Genomic DNA, 23,781 nt, shown 5'->3' with positions numbered 1-23,781 from the left:
AGCCGAAAAGCTAGTTCCCTTCCTCTTCCCGTCACATATTCACTTTTTTTTGCGCTGCGATAGGAGTATTTTACAATCTGGTTCCCAATTTCCACTTTGCCATAATTTTGATATTAGGCCACCATAGCCTGGCAATCGATGCAGATTTTTGTTGACTCGGGCGACAAATAATGCGGGATGGGCTTATTTATTATCTATCGAATCATGTCGACGAATGATCCGGGATAGGCCTATTTATTGTGTTTCGAACCATGTTGCTTATATCGTGGCGACGGATAAAGTTTTGACAAAATAGCGGGATTACCATTAATTACAGCTATTTGTCTATCACCTTACAAAATTTGAACCTATGCACACAAGTCTGAAACATAGAAGTGGCACGCGCCAAAAAAATAAAAAAAACCTCACAAAAAGGTGTTTTTGCACGTAAAATCAGAATGAAGTTTCATTTTTTAAAGGGAGTTTTCAGTTTTATCGTAAGAATCAATTTTTTATTTATTTGACTCGGTTCACACTGATTCCGCACATTAAGTTTACGTAAGAATGAATTTTATGTCCTACATTTAGCTCGATTTTAGACCATCGTATCTCGACAACAGATAAAGATAACCGGGTAAAAAGAAAATCGTTTTCACTCTATTCGTTTATCTACCACCGTGCAAAGTTTGAACCGATTCCTACAAATTTAAAGTTTAGAAGCGGCGCACTTCAAAAACGTCCCAGAAAATGTATTTTTTGCATCCTAAAGAAGTAAGACTTTTTTTCAGGTGGTCAAAACGTACCTGAGACAAAGATCCTATATACTGCTGGACCAAATTTGAACCATCAGTCTTGCTCAAGTTCCGGGGTTACTTAAGGATGACTGTCTTTGCACGTAAAATCCGAACGGTGCACGTACAAATAGTGCCATTAGTTGAGCATTAATTTCAACACAATTAAAGTCTTTTCCAAAAAGAATCAATCGATTCGCATAATTTGCCTGGGCGTTAGTTCCGGTTCGTCGTTGAAGCCATGCTTAATATACTGGTTCGTCCATTGATAATGACCGGACCAAATATCTCGCGAAATAAGCATTAAACGAAAAAACTACAAAGAACGAAACGCGCCTAGCTTGAAGGGGAAAACCAGATGGCGCTGCCGTAGGTCAAACGGATGTCAACTGCGTTTGTTAAAATAGGAACCCCCATTTTTATTACATATTCGTGTAGTACGTAAAGAAATATGAATGTTTTAGTTGGACCACTTTTTTCGCTTTGTGACAGATGGCGCTGTAAGAGTCACAAACGTATAAGTACGGGGTATCACGTAACATTCCGCCAGTGCGGACGGTATTTGCTTCGTGATACATTACCCGTGTTAAAATGGACCGTTTATCAATTGCGGAAAAGGTCGATATCGTGTTGATGTCTGGCTATTGTGATCAAAATGCCCAAAGGTCGTGTGCTATGTATGCTGCTCGGTATCCTGGACGACATCATTCAAGTGTCCGGACCGTTCGCCGGGTAGTTACGTTATTTAAGGAAACAGGAAGTGTTCAGCCACATGTGAAACGTCAACCAAGACTTGCAACAAATGATGACGCCCGAGTAGCTGTTTTAGCTGCTGTCGCGGCTAATCCGCACATCATAGCAGACAAATTGCGCGAGAATTGGGAATCTCAGAAACGTCGGTGTTGAGAATGCTACATCAACATCGATTGCACCCGCACCATATTTCATTGCACCAGGAATTGCATGGCGACGACTTTGAACGTCGTGTACAGTTCTGCCACTGGACACAAGAGAAATTACGGGACGATGACAGATTTTTTGCACGCGTTCTATTTAGCGACGAAGTGTCATTGACCAACAGCGGTAACGGAAATCGGCCTAATATGCACTATTGGACAACGGAAAATCCACGATGACTGCGACAAGTGGAACATCAGCGACGTTGGTGGGTTAATGTATGGTGCGGCATTATGGGAGGAAGGATAATTGGCCCCCATTTTATCGATGGCAATCTAAATGGTGCAATCTATGCTGATTTCCTACGTAATGTTCTACCGATGTTACTACAAGATGTTTCACTGCATGACAGTATGGCATTGTACTTACAACGTGATGGATGTCAGGCACATAGTTCGCGTGCGGTTGAAGCGGTATTGAGCAGCATATTTCATGACAGGTGTATTGGCCGTCGAAGCACCATACCGTGGCCCGCACATTCACCGGATCTGACGTCCCCGGATTTCTTTCTGTGGGGAAAGTCGAAGGATATTTGCTATCGTGATCCACCGACAACGCCTGACAACATGCGTCAGCGCATTGTCAATGCATGTGCGAACATTACGGAAGGCGAACTACTCGCTGTTGAGAGGAATGTCGTTACACATATTGCAAAATGCAAGGAAGTTGACGGACATCATTTTGAGCATTTATTGCATTAATCTGGAATTTACAGGTAATCACGGTCTAACAGCATTCGTTCTCAGAAATGCTAAATTGACAGAGGTACATGTATCACATTGGAACAACCGAAATAAAATGTTCAAACGTACCTACGTTCTGTATTTTTAAATTAAAAAACCTACCTGTTACCAACTGTTCGTCTAAAATTGTGAGCCATACGTTTGTGACTATTACAGCGCCATCTATCACAAAGCGAAAAGAGTGGTCCAACTAAACATTCATATTTCTTTACGTACTACACGAATATGTAATAAAAGTGGGGGCTCCTATTTAAAAAGACGCAGTTGATATCCGTTTGACCTATGGCAGCGCCATCTAGCGGGCCAACCATAGCGCCATCTGGTTTCCCTCTTCAAGTTAGACAAGTTTCGTCTTTGTAGTTTTTCCGTTTGACGCTTATTTCGTCAAATATTTGGCCCGGCCACGATCAATGGACCACCCCGTAGTTATAGGTATAGTAAGACAGTTGTTTGAATGGTAATACAAATGGCCGCTGGTCTAGCTGAAAATTTTTTACCCCGGATCAAATAGGAACCGAGCACCAAGACCCTCCCTCTCTCAAATAGTGATTCTGCGCGCGGCATTTTCATCCACATTTGCTACAGCTCTTCCGCGCCGTAACGATACGAACTGTGTTGCACAATAAGTGTGTACGACGTGATTGACTCGACGTATGTTCCGCCGCGGTGAAATTTGGGGTGTGCGCGGCGGTGTGGAAGGCGCATCGAGGGCGTGAGGTCAGCGGGGGCTGGCGTGCGTCATGGGCGCTGCCCGCGGAGAAGCGACCGGTTCGCCGCGTCGGTATATAGCGCGGGCCAGGCCGGCGGAGCGCAACACTCAGGCGGGGACCCTGCTGGCGGACGCTACACCAGACAGAAGCGGCCGCTACTCTCCTCGTCCACACACCACAGCGCCTCCGGTGAGTACGCGCCACAGTGCTGGCTCCGAGACCTACAGTCTGCTGCAACTGGCTGAATTCCGTGAAATTCTCTGCTGACCTCTCTTCGAGCGACGGCCATCAATTGCACGGCACTGAGTTATTACTTCACGGTTATCTAGCAGATGGTACTTACTCGTAGTGTATCACTATCACCGCCTCCCCCCCTCCCTCCTTCAACCATTTTCCGTTCCATAAGCGAACGCTACGCGGGAATGCCTGTCGGTTCCCCTCTATATGAATTTTGCCGTAATTTTCTGGTTCCTTACCTGCACCGACAAAATTTCGGAGGCTATTCAGAGATATTTTCTGAGCGTATAATGTTCCCAGGGTTTCCGTTGGCTCGTTACACAGTTACGACATCTTCTTTAAAAAAAAAAAAAAATTCTGTCTGTATTCCACTTTACAATATTTGCACAACAGTGCAAACATCGACAGCATGCGGTGTGTATTGTTTGAAAACAAACTTCTTCCCTCGGTTCTGTCTCGTTTTTTCTTCCCCGGGAGTGTTAGAGGAACATTAACAGTGATACAAAGCATTGCGGATAGGTCTCCAGTGGTGCAATTTGCAGAACGTAATAGCCACGATGTCTGAGGCGCCCCACGAGCGACAGCAACATCACGGCAATTTTCCCAGAACCCTTCCAACAAATCGAAGCCCTCCATTGACCTTCCATAAAGCTGGTTATATATGATCCTCTCATTTCATCTCGCTTCTTACTATTGCTCCTAAATGTTTACGCGGTGTGATTCACCACTAACGTAATCTGATACTATCTGTTTTTTTTTTCTTTTCGCTACAAGTATTATCTTAAATTTATTCACATTAAAAAAAAAGCCTTCGATTTCTAGTGGAATTTTTGTCGAGTCTTGCAGCACTTTCTTTGACGATAGTTCACTACAGGTAACGCCATCGACAGTGAACAATTTCGTAGTGCAGCTACCTAATAAATCATTCATTTTTATCGTCGCAGTCATTACGCGAGACGCGTGTTGCAGGAAGCACTCTATTTCTTGGCTGATTTTTTGAACGTCGACCCTCGGAATTTCAACGGTAAACTTCTACGTGACACGCAAAGTCTTTCTTAAAAGCCTCTCCCCCAGATTTGTTGGTCATCTCTGCGCGGCTTTCGCTCTGAAACAGTCCCTCTTTAACTCTGCTCTACCTCTTCCGTGAACGATACTTGGTAAGGCGAGCAGCTTCTCATCTGCGAGAACTACACTTCGTCATGACTGTTCCAAAAAGTCAATGTCTGGCATTTGGTTCCCCATGGCTAGGTTTTGTGGGCGTTCCACCTTACACCACTCTGAATATTTATTCCTAGTTACTTGAAGGCTAGGGCTGATTTCAGTGACTGATCGTCAATTATAATCAAACGACCTTCCTTCAGCTTCCTACTTGCGCTACAGGAATCTTGAGAAGGGTTTTGAGTAAAATAATTTTCAGAATTGGAGTGTCGTTGAAAGGTACTAAAACAATTAAATTGCCGATGTTCCGACCGACAATGACGCGGACCAATACCCAAAATTATTTCAGCTGAAATGACACCCGCCGTGGAAGTCTACGAACTCAAGAATAGTTGATCAGTTCGAATCGTAACCTTTCTTACCACTAGCGACTCCAGACGAGCGTAACATAAATGCAATATCAATAACACGAAATCTACGTTCGCCATAGTGCTTTCATAGATCAAAGGTGTATACAGCCATTTCAACTGCTGTAAATATAAAATATTTCTGCCGTTGGGACGTGCGACGTTCGTGAGCTACCTATGAGATCAAACTACATTCCTGCCTTAACAATAGGCTAATATGTCACACGAGGGTAGCTACGTGAGATATCTTGTGGGTACAAGCTTGTTGTAAAACGGTTTTCATCATCTATATATGCCACTGTTTTCGCCATATTGCCTAAACAAACCTTTCAGAAAACAATTACACTGGTCAGCCAGAAAATTATGACCACCGACCTACTACAGATATAAAACCGTCCAGCCGATAGCAGCGTCACCTGGCGAGGAATGACAGCTAGTCAGACACAGGTACGGTGCATGTAGTGAGCGTGCTGTCCGTGTTTAGAATGGCGAAGGCGCGTGATCTAAATTTGATCGAGGGCAAATTGTGATGGCCCGGAGGCATGGCACGAGCATTTCAGAAACTGCACGACTTGTTGGTTGTTCGAGGAGTGCTGTGCTGAGTGTCTTCAACACGTGGTGAAACCAAGACGAGACGACGTCCAGATGTTGTGAAGTTGGTCGGCCACCCCTAATTACACATGTCGGACGTCGTTGGCTGCGCAGAATGGTAAATCAGGACAGGCGGCAAACTGCTGCGGAACTAACATCAACGTTGGCGCGTCGGCACAGTGATGCACGGTCTGCTGAATCCCGATACCTTCTTCATCTGTGCTGCGGGACGGAGACAAGCTCCATTATGCTCTGGAGAACAGTCACTTGGGCATCCATAGGTCCAGTGGAGCTCGAGCAGGGCACCGTGACTGGCGAGAAGTATCGTACACTGGTTGCAGATCATGTACACCCCTTCATGATGATCATGTTCCCCAACGGTAGTGGTGTTTCTCAACAAGATACTGCGCCATGTCACAAGGCCAGATGTGTGACGGGGTTGTTCGAGGAACACAGTGGCGAATTCCAATTGATGTGCTGGACTCCCAACTCACCAGGTATGAATCCGATCGCTCACATAATGGATGTGATTGAACGTGGCGTCAGTGCTCACGGCCCTTGTAAAACCATAGTTCTAATGCTGTACTGATTTATTTTGCTTTTGTTTCAGTTAATGTTACATTGCTGTGCTTCTGTAAATGTGTTTGATTGAATAGATAACACAAAATTGTATACTCCATTCTTTGTACAAACTTTGACGTCATGTTTTGGTTCAATGCAAAGTAGTGTATCTGCCATTTAAATTCTTTGTCCCATTTGGAGAGAACAAAACTTACTGTACGTAATTGTAATTTCTGTCTGAATAATTTTTTTTAGAAATGTCAATATGTGCAAATGTTCTGTTTTATTGAATGAATTTGGTTACTGTTATGTAAACTGCTGATCCTCACTTGGGTTCTTAGTTAGTTTGTATGTAAAAGGTGTAGTGGTTCCCCTCGGGAACGGAACTGTGTAGCGCGCGCAAATTGTGGTTGGCCTAGGTGGAAAAGGTGGAATAAGAGTCAGTCTGGGACGAGCACGAGCTACCAAACCGTGAACTGCCATGTAAAAGATGCATATTGTGCTGGTTCCGAGAGAGGCTTTTTCTGCTTCTTTCCAATGCCTCGGATGGATGGATAAATAGCTGGAACCATTCTGGAATTTGTATCTATCATCGCCACCAAGAAATGACAAGAGTCCAGCAATTCTGCCTGCAATTCCACCTACCAACATGCAGTTGCCACCACATTGCGCAATCATTGCATCGGAATGCTATAATGATGTACAGTGAAGGATCGGCTTAATGGATGTGTTAGTGTGTTCAAATATAAGTTAATTTATATCTAAATTTATATACCAACCTTGATTTTTCTCCTCATCATAACACCTCTCAGGTTCCTCTCCGTTTGAACTAAAGTGATTTCCGAGTGCCCTTACTGAAAGAAATTAAAGCCTAGAGTTTTGGTAATTGATGTCTCTTGAACATACTAAAAAGAAAGTTAAAGTTAATGTGGCAAGAGAGTGGGTTAAAGTTAATGATGCTTGCTGAAAATAATTTTCCTAGTAAAACTGCTTATTAATGTGTTGTTGCCTACTTCAAAATTAAAAGTTCTTAAGATTGAGGCTTATAAAGTTTTGCTTAGTGAATGATCACATTACTGCCTGTTGTAAATCGCAGAAGATGAGTCAGTATCTTACGTATATGTTAATTTTGTGTTTCACTGTAGTAAAAATGGAAAACTGCAGTTGTGAAACGTTATATACCTATGTTTGCTAAGTGTATGTTTCTCTTGTGTATAGGAAGTGCATATTAATAACATAAAAGGATCCACAGTTTGTCTATTGTATTAATGCTGGGTAATTAGTAACGGAAAGACCACTAATTATAAAAAACCATAATTTCTTTAAAGCCTGAAAGTAATAGGGTGTTTCGGTATCTCTTATAATTTTGCAAATAGTTTCTGCTGCTCTAACTGTTAGTTTCAATCTTACCGTAAACATATGTATGTGCCAGAGTTCATTGCACTTGCGTGTGACAAAGTATAGGTTGTGTTTATTCGTTAAAATTACTAATAACTATTTCCTTAAACGATGTTAATCATTCTCTTGCCTAGTTAGGCTGGCGACCGTTTTCTTTATCAGTTGAACAGTACAGATAGGCAAAATTTTGTTCGTACTGTTCAAATATTTACGTAATTATGACTTTCATTTTCTATAAGCCATTCCCGTTAGGTACAGCACGGTCAACCTAGCAAAATTCCTCTCAGAGGGTAACACTGCTCTGTTGTTTTATACCATAATTGTTTTTACTAGATAATTATATTTCACGACCTGCCTCCTACTTTAAGGTTATGGTATAGCAGTAGCAGACGGTAGTGTTATACCCTGCTCCCCGGAATTTATAGTAATTAGGTCACTTGTGTGTGCAGATGTGATACCAACTTCCTCCAGTGACCTACCAACGCCTCATTGCTACCATGACACGATGCGACGGCGTTGTTATCCGAAGGTGGACATACCGACTGTTAATGTTCTGGCTGATCTGTGTACACTCGATCGGAGTGACTCATTCCTGTGCGGCATTGGAGTATTATCGGGGAATATGTATGTGGGAGTGTTGGTCATATTGGACGAATCTCTCCAAAAGCATGGTTTTAGTCAACGTGTGAAGCGTACTAAGCGCAAGTTTACCCGTTATAAAAGGTCAGAATTAGCTTCAGCCAAGACTGTCGGTTGAGCCAAGGCCGTCGGTCGATGAAAGTCAGCTCATACATTGTGCTTACCACGATCTCACATCAGTAGGAGATGAATACCAAATACAACTGACTTAATGATAAAGCTGGTAACACGCTAGGCGATTGCATTGTGAGAAGAAGCCCTTTTCTCAGAAATTATGTGGATGGAATTCACTCTAAAAAGACAGGCGACTGCATCGTGCGAAGAAGCCCTTTTCTCAGAAATAATGTTGATGGAATTCGCTTAATATGACTCAGTGGATATGAATAGTGTCACAAATACATATTATCCGTTGATGATATTACATTTTAGCTGGCACTGTGACGTGGCATATGTCTTACTTTGTGACTGTGAAAAGTGTCAAGTCACACAATGTTTCGGATTCCTAGTTAAACTGAGGTACCTCAAAACAACTTAGTCATTATTTCTCTTTTCTTACTCATCTACTGCGAGGCGGTGCAGTGAATAACACTCTGGGTTCACATTTAGTGGTGATAGCCGAGAGGGGTGGGGGAGGGAGGCGGGAAGAGGTAGGGAGGTGACTGAAGCCTCCGTTAAACGATTCTGACTTATGTTTTCGCGCTCTGCCTTAATCGCTTTTGCCAGTCAACAGATGGTTCGTTTGAAATGTTTACTGCCCATCTCTGTGAACCCAATCGGAACTAATCTATAATGATCACGCCGTAAACGGGACGCTGGAAATCTTCTTTCCTTTCTTCTTACCCTTCTTTTCTAGAAATTACTACTCTAGGAGGGACTTTGCGGTAACTGGCTGGTCTTACACGTACTTCCTTCTGAAGGTAACACAAGACGCTACACAAGTAGATGAAATTGGTTAAAAATTGAGATCAGTAGCTTTGGGGAATTCAGACCTGTGACAATTGGTTGCTGGTACTTCTCCCTGGTGATAACTGCTCAGCAGGCCTGCCGGTGAAATAGCGGTAGAGAAAAAAATATTTTCGGTCCTATGCTCCTTGTTTCAATAAAACCAATTTACTGCGGTTTTTTTGAAGTAAACATTTTTTTTTTCTAAAGTAGGAAAAGCTCATGACTGGTAAAGATAGATGTAAGAACCGAAAAAGAGTAGATCGTCAATGCAGATCCGTTGTGATTTTCTCTGATCCAAACTAATCCGCTATATATGCGAATACATTTGACATGTGTCTACAGCACTCTAGTTTTATTGGCCTAAACTGAATAGTTTCTGATGTTCTGAATAAAGTCAACAGTCGGAGGGCGGCTGCGGAGACTTGGAATATCTGGAAAGCGTTTGTTTTTCTGCAGAGATTCATGAAGCTGTAGAGTTCTCAGGTGCAGTACGGTGTGCCCGGACAACATCGCGGACAGCTTGACGACCCCGCAAAAGCAAAAACTCCTCTGCTCGCTCTTGGGGTTGTGCCGTCACTTTCCGGCGTGTCGGCGGCGGCGGCAGTGTGTGCTGACGGCGACCTGCAGCTGCGTGTGGCGACCACAGCCAGGAAGCGGCTTGCGGAAACCACACAAGAGGTGTGCAACCCGGGATACGGCGGCTAGAGCGCTTATCTCCAGAAAGCTGCAGGATTTTCCGGGCAGTTGTGACAATCGTGCATCTAATAACAAATAATTCTCAAACAACAGAAAACAAGAAATTAAAATACGTGTGACCGATAACGTTTCATGGTTGTCTCAGTACTGCTTCAAATTGTATTTTCCCTCGAACCGCGGAAATAGCTATCCCATACGAATCCACGTCCTGAATGACTGAGGCTGTTTAAAAAGTCGTATAATCAGCCATATGCTCATGGGAAAACAGTTGTGGAGCGAGGACCGTTAAGTTTGCGGTTGCATTCAGTTCACACCATGGTTATTATAGGACAAGCACTGGTTAGGTCGGACCAGGGTAGACACACCTTTGTAGTAGAAATCATGCTGCATCTCGCATGAAGTCATTCAGGCAAATGACGGACAACCAAAGGAATAACGGTTTAATGGGTATATACTAATGGAAGTGGTGTCCTTCTGACCTGTTATTGTATCAGAAGACTATTTGCATAGTGTAAATATCAATCAGTGGTCTTGTAGTGCACTGTACTGTGTTGTTGTTGTTGTTGTTGTTGTTGCTGCTGCTGCTGCTGCTGTGAATTATTATATAAATTAAAGGAAAGATGAGAATGAAAGTTCTTGCCGAAACGCTGGGGCATAGCATCCCCATCCAAGGGATCCTTCCTCCATCAGACATGCCTCAGTCCATGAGTAACATTGTTGAGTTGTTTATAATTTAGATCAATACACATCCAACAACTCTGCACGCCAATAGTGATAAGGAACATTTCTCAGATCACCCAGCGAAAATCAACTGTGCATAGGTCAATTAATTTCAGGAAAGCACCTTATAATTTAAATGTATACCTTAATGGGCACCTACATCAGATGCTTGAGCTTTTAGGCTACAGCAGACGTTGTAATAAAACGGTGGTCATCTAGAAGTAAAGTAAGCCGATTATGGACACGAAAGCATGCCTTTCCAGGGTTCCAGATTCTCGCTGTTACTCATATCAGTTACCAGTCAGTAGCTCTGAGAGTTTTGCGAGATTTCGTCATGACTTCGAAAGAACATTTAATGCCTTTCACGGGTTAGTACAGCAATTCGTGATACAACAAAATATTCAGAATGTATGTTATGCTTTGAAAATCTGACAACAATACGGTGTTGCTGGTATTTTGGACCACGCGTCAATAAAAGGTACTTGTTTACAAATAGAGCGGTTTCATGTAGTTGTGAACAGTGGTGGACAGTGTTTGTGTGAATGTGGAGGGAATTTAAACGGTAGTCGCCTATGAGATTCGGCCAGTTAATGCAACGATTAGTTACAACAGACGTCTCGTATTAAGAACAGCGTTTTTACAAAAATGCGGTGAACTTTTCTAAATGAACAAGTTTCAAATTTCTGCGGGACGAGTTCGCAAACAGTATGCGCACGAGTTAAAAGTGTCAACAAAATTGAGGTCGTTGTGAATAATATTCAAGTAATCAGCGTGCCTTACTGTTAAATACACGAAACCATTCACTCAGTTTGGAGACTGAACCTGAGGCAAAGCTGGGTCTTCGATTCCGTCAAATGAGTCACCCAAACACGTATGGCTCACAATATGACTGTCAGTGCATTTCTGACGCATTTCCTATGTCTAAAGGCCAATACGTTTGTAAGAGACACAACTGTTATTCTGTCGCCAATCAGTTCCTTCAACGTCAGCAGCCTTCTCTGGGAAGCTAAGCTTTCAATACTTTTTTATTTCTTTTCCTTCCCACGCGTTCTCCTGCTCTATCTTTCATTTACACCATTTAGTGACTATCCTTGTACCGGTCTGTGCACAGATTCGTTACACCATATTAGTTTACAATACAATACGCTATAACAATAGAGATACACTACTGAGTGACGTACTCACCATCATTGTCAATGAAGCCGATCAGCGTTCAGGTAGTTCTATGGCTCTTCCGTAGAACTGTTATCATTTCGAGTTGAAGAAATCTGCTGAGAGAAGCTTCATCATGAGACAATTATCCCCGAACGTCGTCAGGGAGAGACCGGTAAAGATGATAAACAGGAACAGATAAGTCTGGTAGAAGTTGGGGAAGTGGTTCCCAACCAAGTTCAGCCATCGATATGGGTGATTCTGGCGTAACGTCACAGGTTTACTGAGTGATTTGTTCTCAGTAGCAACAGTGAGTAAGCTATTTAGTATACGCAGCACTTTCTATCGTTTCATTTTTTGATAGCAATTCATGATGAATACTGCTCAGCGGTGTGGGATCCGTACCAGATAGGGTTGATAGAAGAGATATTGAAGATCCAACGGAGAGCAGCGCGATTCGTTACAGGATCATTTAGTAATCGCGAAAGCGTTACGGAGATGATAGATAAACTCCAGTGGAAGACTCTGCAGGAGAGACGCTCAGTAGCTCGGTACGGGCTTTTGTTAAAGTTTCGAGAACATACCTTCACCGGAGAGTCAAGCAGTATATTGCTCCCTCCTACGTATATCTCGCGAAGAGACCATGAGGATAAAATCAGAGAGATTAGAGCCCACACAGAAGCATACCAACAATCCTTCTTTCCACGAACAATACGAGACTGGAATAGAAGGGAGAACCGATAGAGGTACTCAGGGTACCCTCCGCCACGCACCGTCAGGTGGCTTGTGGAGTATGGATGTAGATGTAGAAGCCAGGTTGGTTCTACCAAACGCTCAATATGATTCCTTTGAGGGTGTGCACGATTCTTCGCACGCGGATGCTGCATTTTTCGATAGGATGAGCCGTTCTTTCGTCTTGTCTAAGTTCATATACAGATACCACTTCTCGTCACTGTGACAATATTCCCAAGGAATGCTTTGTGCCTACGGCACACCAAACGATAACGAGCCAGAGAAGACAAACCTATTCGCTGATATTTATTGGTATCGCTTAACACATGTGCTACCCACGTACCCAATTTTTGCACCTTATTCAATGGATATAAATGGCGCACAGTGATTGTGTGCTCGCGTTCTATAATTTGCATTAACTGTTGCGTTGTCTGGCGAAGATTATCGTGAACCAGCAAATTTGGGTGATTTCCCTAAATCACGTCAGGCAAATGCCAGGATGGTTCCTCTGAAAGGGCACGGCCGACTTCCTTCCCCATCCGATGAGACCGATGACCTCGCTTTCTGGTCTCCTTCCCCAAAAACAACCAACCAACAAATTTGGGCCTTTGTATTGAAAACCGAAGGTGTTCCGGAACGTGATCATTACACAAGTCGAATTTTCCTTCCGGGAAACGAAAAAACCATTTCCGTGCCGTCCTCTTGGAATATGCTTCCTCTATTAAACTTGGAGAGTGAACTGTGTCGAAAGTGCTCGTTTTAATCTACTTGACACTGATTAGCCCTGAAAATGGCCAAACGAATCTGTTAACAACATACAAGCTCCTGTTCGCAACAACCAAACTTCGAACTGAAGAAAAAACAAATGAATGACTAAAACGAATGTTTCACAATGCAGTGGTGCCAACCCAATTAAAAACGGCTCGGGCTTCTGCACCGACCCAATACACATAGTGTAAACGATAAAGGATCGTTAGAACTACCTAAGGACACGTATGTTCAAAAGAGTCTCTGTGGGTAAGTCTCAAGCTACGTATCACTTATTGGATACCCATTTGCCATTTTACCTGAGGCTTGTCTTGACTTTCACTTCTCCACCCGCTTGGTCGACAGTTAGTATTGTGGTCGCGATCGGCTATAAACTGTAGATGTTTCTGAATCCAGATCAGCAGTTATTTGATAAGACGGAAGCAGATTATTGCATATCATGGCCTTAAAAGCAAACTGAGCTACAGAGCCAAACAGCTGTCAGTTCCCGTTGTGTCTACACACAAAAAGCACAATCCCTATCAATTTCCTATTATGCACAATCATATAAAACACGAAAATGCTGTACTAACCACCGAAGTTAGACACAAACTGAGAAACAGCATGTAGACCACGAGAAACACAGATCAAACGACCTGCCTATACCGCCGTAAGCGACGTTAACCTGCATTATTAAAATTACGAAACACACAGAAAATGAACAACAAAATAGAGACATAGCTCGGGGTCTTTTAGACGCCACTGAAGCCGATATTACTGAACACTGTCACATAGATTGACAGGAAGAAGCAAGATTAGAGTTTGACACCCCATTGACGACAAGATTACTGCATCTGCATCTGCATCTACATCTAAACTCTGAAAGCCATCTTACGGTGTGTGGCGGAGTGTACGCCGAGCACCACTAAGTCCCCCTTTCCTGTCCCACCACGAATGGCACATGCAGAAAATGCTTGTACGTAGGTAAAGGTCCGTATGATATACAAGTTCTCTAATTTTCCCGTTATGATCACTTCGAGAGACTTCTGTGGGAGAAATTAATGCGTTGCCTGACTCTTCAACAGCAAACCTTTGCGTCATAAACAATACCTCTTTTGTAAAATCTGCGAGTAGAGTTTGTTAAACAGCTCAGTAACGCGTATAGCTCTCCCGCCGACGAAAACACCCCGTGACGAAACGTGCCGCTCTTGTTTGGATCTTCTCTATCTCCTCTATAAATCATGCTTGGTAAGAGTCCCATTCTGAGGAACAATGTTCAGACATCGGTTGATATCGATCTGTCATCTGCTTTTCCTGCGCGCTGTTTTATGTAGTCATTACGCCTTACGCCGCTCCGGATGGTTACTCCTTGGTATCTTACGGTAGTCAACACGGATTTAGATTGCATCGTTCTTGTGAAGAAAACTATCTCTTTACTCACACGAAGCGGTGAATTCCGTATTTCTACATTTCCAGAAGGCTTTTGACACTACCTCACAAGCGGCTTGTAATCAAATTGAGTGCTTATGGAATATCCTCTCAGTTATGCGAGTGGATTCGTGATTTCCTGTCAGGGACGTTACAGTTCATAGCAGTTGACGGAAAGTCATGCAAAAAACAGAGGTGATCTCTGGTGTTCCCCTGCTGTACCTTATCTATTATCTACATAAACGCTTTAGAAGAAATCTGAACAGCCGTCTTAGATTGTTTGCAGATGATGCTCTCATTTACTGCGTAATAAAGTCATCAGAAGATCAAAACAAAGATTTCTCTGCCTCGTGATGACTGGGTGTTGTGTGACGTCCTTAGGTTAGTTAGGTTTAAGTAGTTCTAAGTTCTAGGGGACTGATGACCATAGATGTTAAGTCCCATAGTGCTCAGAGCCATTTGAACCATTTGAACCAAAACAAAGATATCTGTTTGGTGCTAAAGTTGGCAACTGACATTAAATAATGAAAAGTGTGAGGCCATCCACATGAATGCCAAAAGAAATCCGCTGAACTTCGGTTAGACGATAAATCAATCAAATCTAAAGGCCGTAAATTCAACTAAATACCTAGAAATTATAATTATGAACAACTTGAATTGGAAGCAACACATAGAAAATGTTGTTGGGAAGGCGAACCATTGAGCGCGATTTATTGCCTGAACACTTAGAAGATGCAAGAGATCTTCTAAAGAGACTGCCTACTCTAGGCTCGTCCGTCCTCTTTTGAAGTACTGCTGCGCGGTCTGGGTTCCTTACCAGAGAGGATTAACGCAGTGCATCGAGAAAGTTCAAAGAACAGCAACACTTTTTGTTGTTGTTGTTGTGGTCTTCAGTCCTGAGACTGGTGTGATGCAGCTCTCCATGCTATTCTATCCTGTGCAAGCTTTTTCATCTCCCAGTACCTACTGCAACCTACATCCTTCTGAATCTGCTACACTTTTTGTATTATCGAGAAATAGGGGAGAGAGTGTCGTGGACATGATGCAAGATTTGGGATGGACATCATTGAAATGAGGGCGGTTCTCGCTGCGGCCAGTCTTCTCACGAAATTTCAATCAACAACTTTCTCCTCAGAATGCAAAAATATTTGGTTGACGCCGTCCTACGTAGGGAGAAACGATCGTCACAATAAAATAAGGGAAATCAGAGTTCGCACGAATATATATAGGTGTTCGTTTTCTCCACGGACTGTTCGATAGCGGAATAACAGGGAATTATTGTGAAGGTGGTTCGATGAACCCTCTGCCAGGCATTTGAGTGTGATTTGCAGAATATTGATGTAGATGTAGAACTATATCAATACACACTTGATGGTGTGTAGTGGAGGGTACTTCTGATACCCTAAACTGATCCCCCCTTCCCTGTTCCATTCGCGAATGGCACCTGGAAGAATTATTGCATAAACCTCTGTATTAGCTTCAATGTCTCGAATTTTCTCGTTGTGGTCTTTTCGCAAGACGAATGTGTCAAGAAATAGTATGTTGTCCGACTCTTATGGGAAAGTACTGTCTCGAAATTTTAGTAGTAAACCTCTCCGTGATACACAGTTGGCCTCCCTTGTAACTCTACCACTGGAGATTGTTCAGCGTGTTAGTGTTTCTTACCGTTTCCAGTAAACTGTGTCCAATAGTCTAGTCGACCAGTAGCTGATCTCTCCGGCTATTTATGCGCAATGCTTTACATTTATTTATGTTCAGAGTCAACTGCCAGTACCTGTACCAGTCGTCAGTCGTCTTCGGGTCTTCCTGCATTTCGCTACAGTCTTATAGAGACAGCGAACAATCTCAGATTCGGAAAAGATGCGGAACGAATCGACCGTGTCCTATCAAAGACACCGTCCCAGTTCTCTCCTTAAGCGATTTAGGAAAATCACGGAAAGCCTAGATATGGATGGCCGGACAGGTCTTGCAAGCGCCCATCTCTCCCGAGTACCGAGTCCAGTAAGCCAATTAAAAAAAAAAAAACGCGAAGGCTGCCATACCTCTTGTATGGGCAGTAATTCACTGACCACAATCGAACAACATAGAGACAGATAACTGGTCATTAATTCGATTCACTGATGGGCTGCTTCGAATCCCGGTAGGATCAACGACATGCGTAACTCACATTGTTGGTGAGAGAAAGTTGGTAAATACAGAAACGTTTTAAACATCGCTTGCCTTAACTGTGTGGTGGAGTGTATTTGAAAATCGATTACTTGGCCCTGGTGTCTCATCGTAAGCACAAGGCATGAAGACTGCGTATAATATCAGTTTATATTGGAATTTGGAGAGGTTTCTATCGCAACAAGACTAGATATGTTCTTCCAGCGAGATTAATTATTGCGGATTCTACCCATCAGAGGAAACATCATGTCACATTCCCTGACGGATACACTGACAGCGTTCGACGATGTCATGACCCATCAAGGTCGCAGAACCACAACCCATTAGATTCTTGTCTGTTCTGATGCATAAAACGCGAAGTCTACAGCCAGAAAGTGAACACAAGTCATCAGTTCGCATTATGACCAGTGGTGCACCGTAAATGTTGCCACGATGTTCTCCAAAGAAGCAAGGCACAATTTTGTGGAATGAGGCGAAAATTACACAGCAGTCGATAACAGGACTTTTGGCTTGAAACCCCATTCTCTTCTCTTTCGAATTGCTAATAACTACGAGACTAATAGTGTATAAACAAAAGTTGATGCCACAAAAAAATGGCTCTGAGCGCTATAGGACTTAACTGCAAAGGTCATCAGTCCCCTAGAACTTAGAACTACTTAAACCTAACTAACCTAAGGACATCACACACATCCATGCCCGAGGCAGGATTCGAACCTGCGACCGTAGCGGTCGCGCGGTTCCAGACTGTAGCGCCTAGAACCGCTCGGCTACTCTGGCCGGCTTGATGCCACAACAGATACATCATGTCTGTACGTTTTTGTCGCCAAAAATCTATTTTGTCCATGGCGTCATCGTACCAGAGTATGTGCGTCCACGAGATTGTAAACAGATATCTTTGTATAAGGCTACAAATTGCTGTAGCGTTGAGACGTATGCAGCTGGGCCATTGATTCCAGTCTCAGTGTGAAAAGCGTGCCGAGTTTTACTAGTAAACAAAGCGATACAATAAAACTATTCTTCGAAATAAATGTGAAAATCAGTATTAAACTGAAAATCACGGAATAAAGAAAGATAGTCCATGTCAAATGAAAATATGCTCGAAATTCAGTCAGAGAAAATCAGAGGAAAGCTCTTGTCGAAAGGAATTCAAAATGCCCAATAAGCGCAGTGCCGAGCGAACGCGAGTAAGGCAGCGTCGAAAGGGAAATGAAAAAACGGCGCATATCGATTATATAGCTTTTCCACTGACCCATCGTGCACACAACGTCCAGTGACAGTCCACACTTGGGATTCACCTGTTACACAACACTGTGTAATCACTGTAGTGAAGAGTCTGATACTTAAATTACGCATTAATACGAAACATTAGTTACGATTATATCCCGAAGTTTTTACGAAAAATCGACAGCGGTGATTCGAACAACACACTCAGTTTTCTTACATTTGATTGCCACTGTTCTAAATTAACATCTGTTTTTGTACATCAATATAACAACCCTCAAGAAGTGATTTATATGCTTTCGCTTATAAAAATTGAGTTTCGTTTCCGTGAATCACTTACAACTGTGTAACTGTAGGCCTATGACCGCAGAAAATTGGACGTTAGTACACTACTGGCCATTAAAATTGCTACACCAAGAAGAAATGCAGATGATAAACGGGTATTCATTGGACAAATACATTTTCACGCAATTTTGGTGCATAGATCCTGAGAAATCAGTACCCAGAACAACCACCTCTGGCCGTAATAACGACCTTGATACGCCTGGGCATTGAGTCAAACAGAGCTTGGGTGGCGTGTACAGGTACAGCTGCCCATGCAGCTTCAACACGATACCACAGTTCAAGAGTAGTGACTGGCGTATTGTGACGAGCCATTTGCTCGGCCGCCATTGACCAGACGTTTTCAATTGGTGAGAGATCTGGGGAATGTGCAGACCAGGGCGGCAGTCGAACATTTTCTGTATCCAGAAAGGCCCGCACAGGACCTGCAAGATGCGGTCGTGCATTATCCTGCTGAAATGTAGGGTTTCGCAGGGATCGAATGAAGGGTAGAGCTACGGGTCGTAACACATACGAAATGTAACGTCCACTGTTCAAAGTGTCGTCAATACGAACAAGAGGTGACCGAGACGTGTAACCAGTGGCACCCCATACCATCACGTCGGGTGATACGCCAGTATGGCCATGACGAATACACGCTTCCAATGTGCGTTCACCACGATGTCGCCAAACACGGATGCGACCATCATAATGCTGTAAACAGAACCTGGATTCATCCGAAAAAATGACGTTTTGGCATTCGTGCACCCAGGTTCTCGTTGAGTACACCATCGCAGGCACTTCTGTCTGTGATGCAGCGTCAAGGGTAACCACAGCCACGGTCTTCGAGCTGATAGTCCATGCTGCTGCAAACGTCGTCGAACTGTTCGTGCAGATGGTTGTTGTCTTGCAAACGTTCCCATCTGTTGACTCAGGGATCGAGACGTGGTTGCACGATCCGTTACAGCCATGCGGATAAGATGACTGTCATCTCGACTGCTAGTGATGCGAGGCCGTTGGCATCCAGCACGGCGTTCCGTATTACCCTCACGAACCCACCGATTCCATATTCTGCTAACAGTCATTGGATCTCGACCAACGCGAGCAGCAATGTAGCGATACGATAAACCGCAATCGCAATAGGCTACAAACCGACCTTTATCAAAGTCGGAAACGTGATGGTACGCATTTCTGCTCCTTACACGAGGCATCACAACATCGTTTCACCAAGCAACGCCGGTCAACTGCTCCTTGTGTATGAGAAATCGTCGAAGTGGCCAAGCGGTTCTAGGCGCTACAGTCTGGAACCGCGCAACCGCTACGGTCACTGTCTCGAATCCTGCATCGGGGATGGATGTTTGTGATCCTTATGTTAGTTAGGTTTAAGTAGTTCTAAGTTGTAGGGGACTGATGACCTCAGCAGTTAAGTCCCATAGTGCTCAGAGCCGTTTTTTGAGAAATCGGTTGGAAAATTTCCTCATGGCAGCACGTTGTAGGTGTCGCCACCGGCGCCAACTTTGTGTGAATGCTCTGAAAAGATAATCATTTGCGTATCACAGCATCTTCTTCCTGTCGGTTAAATTACGCGTCTGTAGCACGTCATCTTCGTGGTGTAGCAATTTTAATGGAAAGTAGTGTATGTGCTTCCCACGACCTCCAAAATGTATGCTAGTCCTTCGCACTATCTTTTTCTCCTGCATTAACGCCATTTCCGCCTGCTTCGTTTGCCTGGCCATCAACGATTTCTCAAAAATGGCTCTGAGCACTATGGGACTTAACTTCTGTGGTCATCAGTCCCCTAGAACTTAGAACTACTTAAACCTAACTAACCTAAAGACATCACACACATCCATGCCCGAGGCAGGATTCGAACCTGCGACCGTAGCAGTCCCGTGGTTCCGGACTGCGCGCCTAGAACCACTAGACCACCGCGGCCGGCAACGATTTCTCACGGAGACTTTGACATTTAGTGTATTTGTCCCTGCTAGACGTCAACGTCTGCCTGTACAAAGGCTTCCGCCAGTGTAGTAACTCTGGCACTGGGCTTCCACGACCAGCACCACCCTACAGAGGCTTCGGACGCACCTAAACGTGGTTTGTTGACAGGGATGACTCGGCTGGGCGCCGCGATGCTGCTGTTGGCAGCCCTGACGGCGGGTGTGGGCGCGGCCGGCAAGATGCGCATCCTCAACGCCTGGCGGACGCTCGACTTCGCCTTCCCGTCGGAGCTCACGCGCCAGGCCATGATACGCAACGGCTCCTACGTTCCAGGGAACTCCATCCCTATTGACGTGCAGCCTTGGCAGAGCGGTAAGTCGTCCTCATCCTCGGCGTGCTCAATTAATCTACAATAGAGTCTCCATTAGATTACATCAGATTAGATTAGATTAGTACTTATTCCACAGATCATGAATACGACACTTCGTAATGATGTGGAACGTGTCAGGTTAATAAAAGGTGTCTATACAAGATATTACATTACACAAAATATTACATGACACTCAATTTTTTTTTTTTTTTTTTTTTTTTGTGGAGGTTGGGAAATTACCTACTTACTACATCCAAAAATTCATCTAATGAGTAGAAGGAGTTGCCATTAAGAAATTCTTTTAATTTCCTTTTAAATGCTATATGGCTATCTGTCAGACTTTTGATGCTATTAGGTAAGTGACCAAAGACTTTTGTGGCAGCATAATTTACCCCCTTCTGAGCCAAAGTTAGATTTAACCTTGAGTAGTGAAGATCATCCTTTCTCCTAGTGTTGTAGCCATGTACACTGCTATTACTTTTGAATTCGTTCGGATTGTTAATAACAAATTTCATAAGTGAATATATATAAAGTGAGGCTACAGTGAAGATTTCTAGCTCTTTAAATAAGTGTCTGCAGAATGATCTTGGATGAGCTCCAGCAATTATTCTGATTACACGCTTTTGTGCAATGAACACTCTTTTACTCAATGATGAGTCGCCCTAAAATATGATGCCATACGAAAGCAGAGAATGAAAATAGGCGTGGTAAGCTAATTTACTCAGATGTATATCGCCAAAATTTGCAATGACCCTAATAGCATAAGTAGCTGAACTCAAACGTTTCAGCAGATCTTCAGTGTGTTTTTTCCAGTTCAACCCCTCATGAGTGCATTCACCTAGAAATTTTGAATATTCTACCTTAGCTACAGATTTCTTATCGAAGTCTATATTTATTAATGTGGTCATTTCATTTACTGTGTGGAACTGTATATACTGTGTTTTGTCAAAGTTTAACGAGAGCCTATTTGCAGAGAACCACTTAATCATTTTCTGAAAAACATCGCTTACAATTTCACCAGTTAATTCTTGTCTGTCGGGTGTGATAGCTATACTTGTATCATCGGAAAAAAGTACCACCTTTGCATCTTCGTGAATATAGAATGGCAAGTCATTATTATACACTCCTGGAAATTGAAATAAGAACACCGTGAATTCATTGTCCCAGGAAGGGGAAACTTTATTGACACATTCCTGGGGTCAGATACATCACATGATCGCACTGACAGAACCACAGGCACATAGACACAGGCAACAGAGCATGCACAATGTCGGCACTAGTACAGTGTATATCCACCTTTCGCAGCAATGCAGGCTGCTATTCTCCCATGGAGACGATCGTAGAGATGCTGGATGTAGTCCTGTGGAACGGCTTGCCATGCCATTTCCACCTGGCGCCTCAGTTGGACCAGCGTTCGTGCTGGACGTGCAGACCGCGTGAGACGACGCTTCATCCAGTCCCAAACATGCTCAATGGGGGACAGATCCGGAGATCTTGCTGGCCAGGGTAGTTGACTTACACCTTCTAGAGCACGTTGGCTGGCACGGGATACATGCGGACGTGCATTGTCCTGTTGGAACAGCAAGTTCCCTTGCCGGTCTAGGAATGGTAGAACGATGGGTTCGATGACGGTTTGGATGTACTGTGCACTATTCAGTGTCCCCTCGACGATCACCAGTGGTGTACGGCCAATGTAGGAGATCGCTCCCCACACCATGATGCCGGGTGTTGGCCCTGTGTGCCTCGGTCGTATGCAGTCCTGATTGTGGCGCTCACCTGCACGGCGCCAAACACGCATACGACCATCATTGGCACCAAGGCAGAAGCGACTCTCATCGCTGAAGACGACACGTCTCCATTCGTCCCTCCATTCACGCCTGTCGCGACACCACTGGAGGCGGGCTGCACGATGTTGGGGCGTGAGCGGAAGACGGCCTAACGGTGTGCGGGACCGTAGCCCAGCTTCATGGAGACGGTTGCGAATGGTCCTCGCCGATACCCCAGGAGCAACAGTGACCCTAATTTGCTGGGAAGTGGCGGTGCGGTCCCCTACGGCACTGCGTAGGATCCTACGGTCTTGGCGTGCATCCGTGCGTCGCTGCGGTCCGGTCCCAGGTCGACGGGCACGTGCACCTTCCGCCGACCACTGGCGACAACATCGATGTACTGTGGAGACCTCACGCCCCACGTGTTGAGCAATTCGGCGGTACGTCCACCAGGCCTCCCGCATGCCCACTATACGCCCTCACTCAAAGTCCGTCAACTGCACATACGTTTCACGTCCACGCTGTCGCGGCATGCTACCAGTGTTAAAGACTGCGATGGATCTCCGTATGCCACGGCAAACTGGCTGACACTGACGGCGGCGGTGCACAAATGCTGCGCAGCTAGCGCCATTCGACGGCCAACACCGCGGTTCCTGGTGTGTCCGCTGTGCCGTGCGTGTGATCATCGCTTGTACAGCCCTCTCGCAGTGTCCGGAGCAAGTATGGTGGGTCTGACACACCGGTGTCAATGTGTTCTTTTTTCCATTTCCAGGAGTGTATATTAAGAAGAGCAGAGGACCCAAGACCAAACCTTGCGGCACCCCATACTTGATTGTTCCCCAGTTTAAGAAATCACCAGTTTTTTGCATATTATGTGAACTGTTTATTTCAACTTTCTGCACTCTTCCAGTTAGGTATGATTTAAACCATTTGAGCACTGTACCATTCACACCACAGTACTTGAGCTTATCCCTCATGACGCCTCTCATCATTGGTTTGGCCGCAAGTCTGTCATGAAGTTTCCTCTGTCGTTTTCAACACAGGACGCCGAAGCACAGCATCTGTGGCCCACACTTCCCATTTTTTCACATTTTGCACCCAAACAACAGGGAGATCATTCGCTTATCAAGCGAGCCACCATCGATGTAGACTATCATGCGATAAAATACGTCAAACTTGTTCAGTGACAGTGGGTCACATTTCGAACATCCCTGCCACCCCTCACGGTGGAGAATGAAACGTTTTTAAAAACAATAATGCAAGTCAAAATTAAATTTTTAATATAACACATTTTAAATTGGATTAAAATATAGAATAATTTCTTCTAGTTCCATACGGATTCCTGGCTCCTTAGGGATAGTCCTGATAATTTGTGCTTGTGAATTTTTAATAGCTATGGCAATACTTG

At 44.1% G+C, this 23,781-nt stretch overlaps 1 protein-coding gene across 1 annotated transcript in view; it reads left to right on the top strand.

Annotated features, from left to right (window-relative positions):
- Positions 1-3,327: 3,327 nt before the first annotated feature.
- Positions 3,328-23,781, top strand: part of LOC124774895 (protein yellow-like) — a 78,607-nt gene continuing 58,153 nt past the window's right edge. The window contains exons 1-2 of the mRNA XM_047249554.1: positions 3,328-3,369; positions 20,406-20,609. Coding sequence (XP_047105510.1) covers positions 20,408-20,609 — 202 coding nt within the window. The 5' untranslated portion in view covers positions 3,328-3,369; positions 20,406-20,407. The remainder of the gene's footprint in view (positions 3,370-20,405; positions 20,610-23,781) is intronic.

The sequence above is a fragment of the Schistocerca piceifrons genome, chromosome 2 (assembly GCF_021461385.2).
Source record: "Schistocerca piceifrons isolate TAMUIC-IGC-003096 chromosome 2, iqSchPice1.1, whole genome shotgun sequence".
Classification (NCBI taxonomy): domain Eukaryota; kingdom Metazoa; phylum Arthropoda; class Insecta; order Orthoptera; family Acrididae; genus Schistocerca; species Schistocerca piceifrons.
Note: the sequence above shows the minus strand (reverse complement) of the source record. Positions and strands in the feature narration are given on the sequence as shown.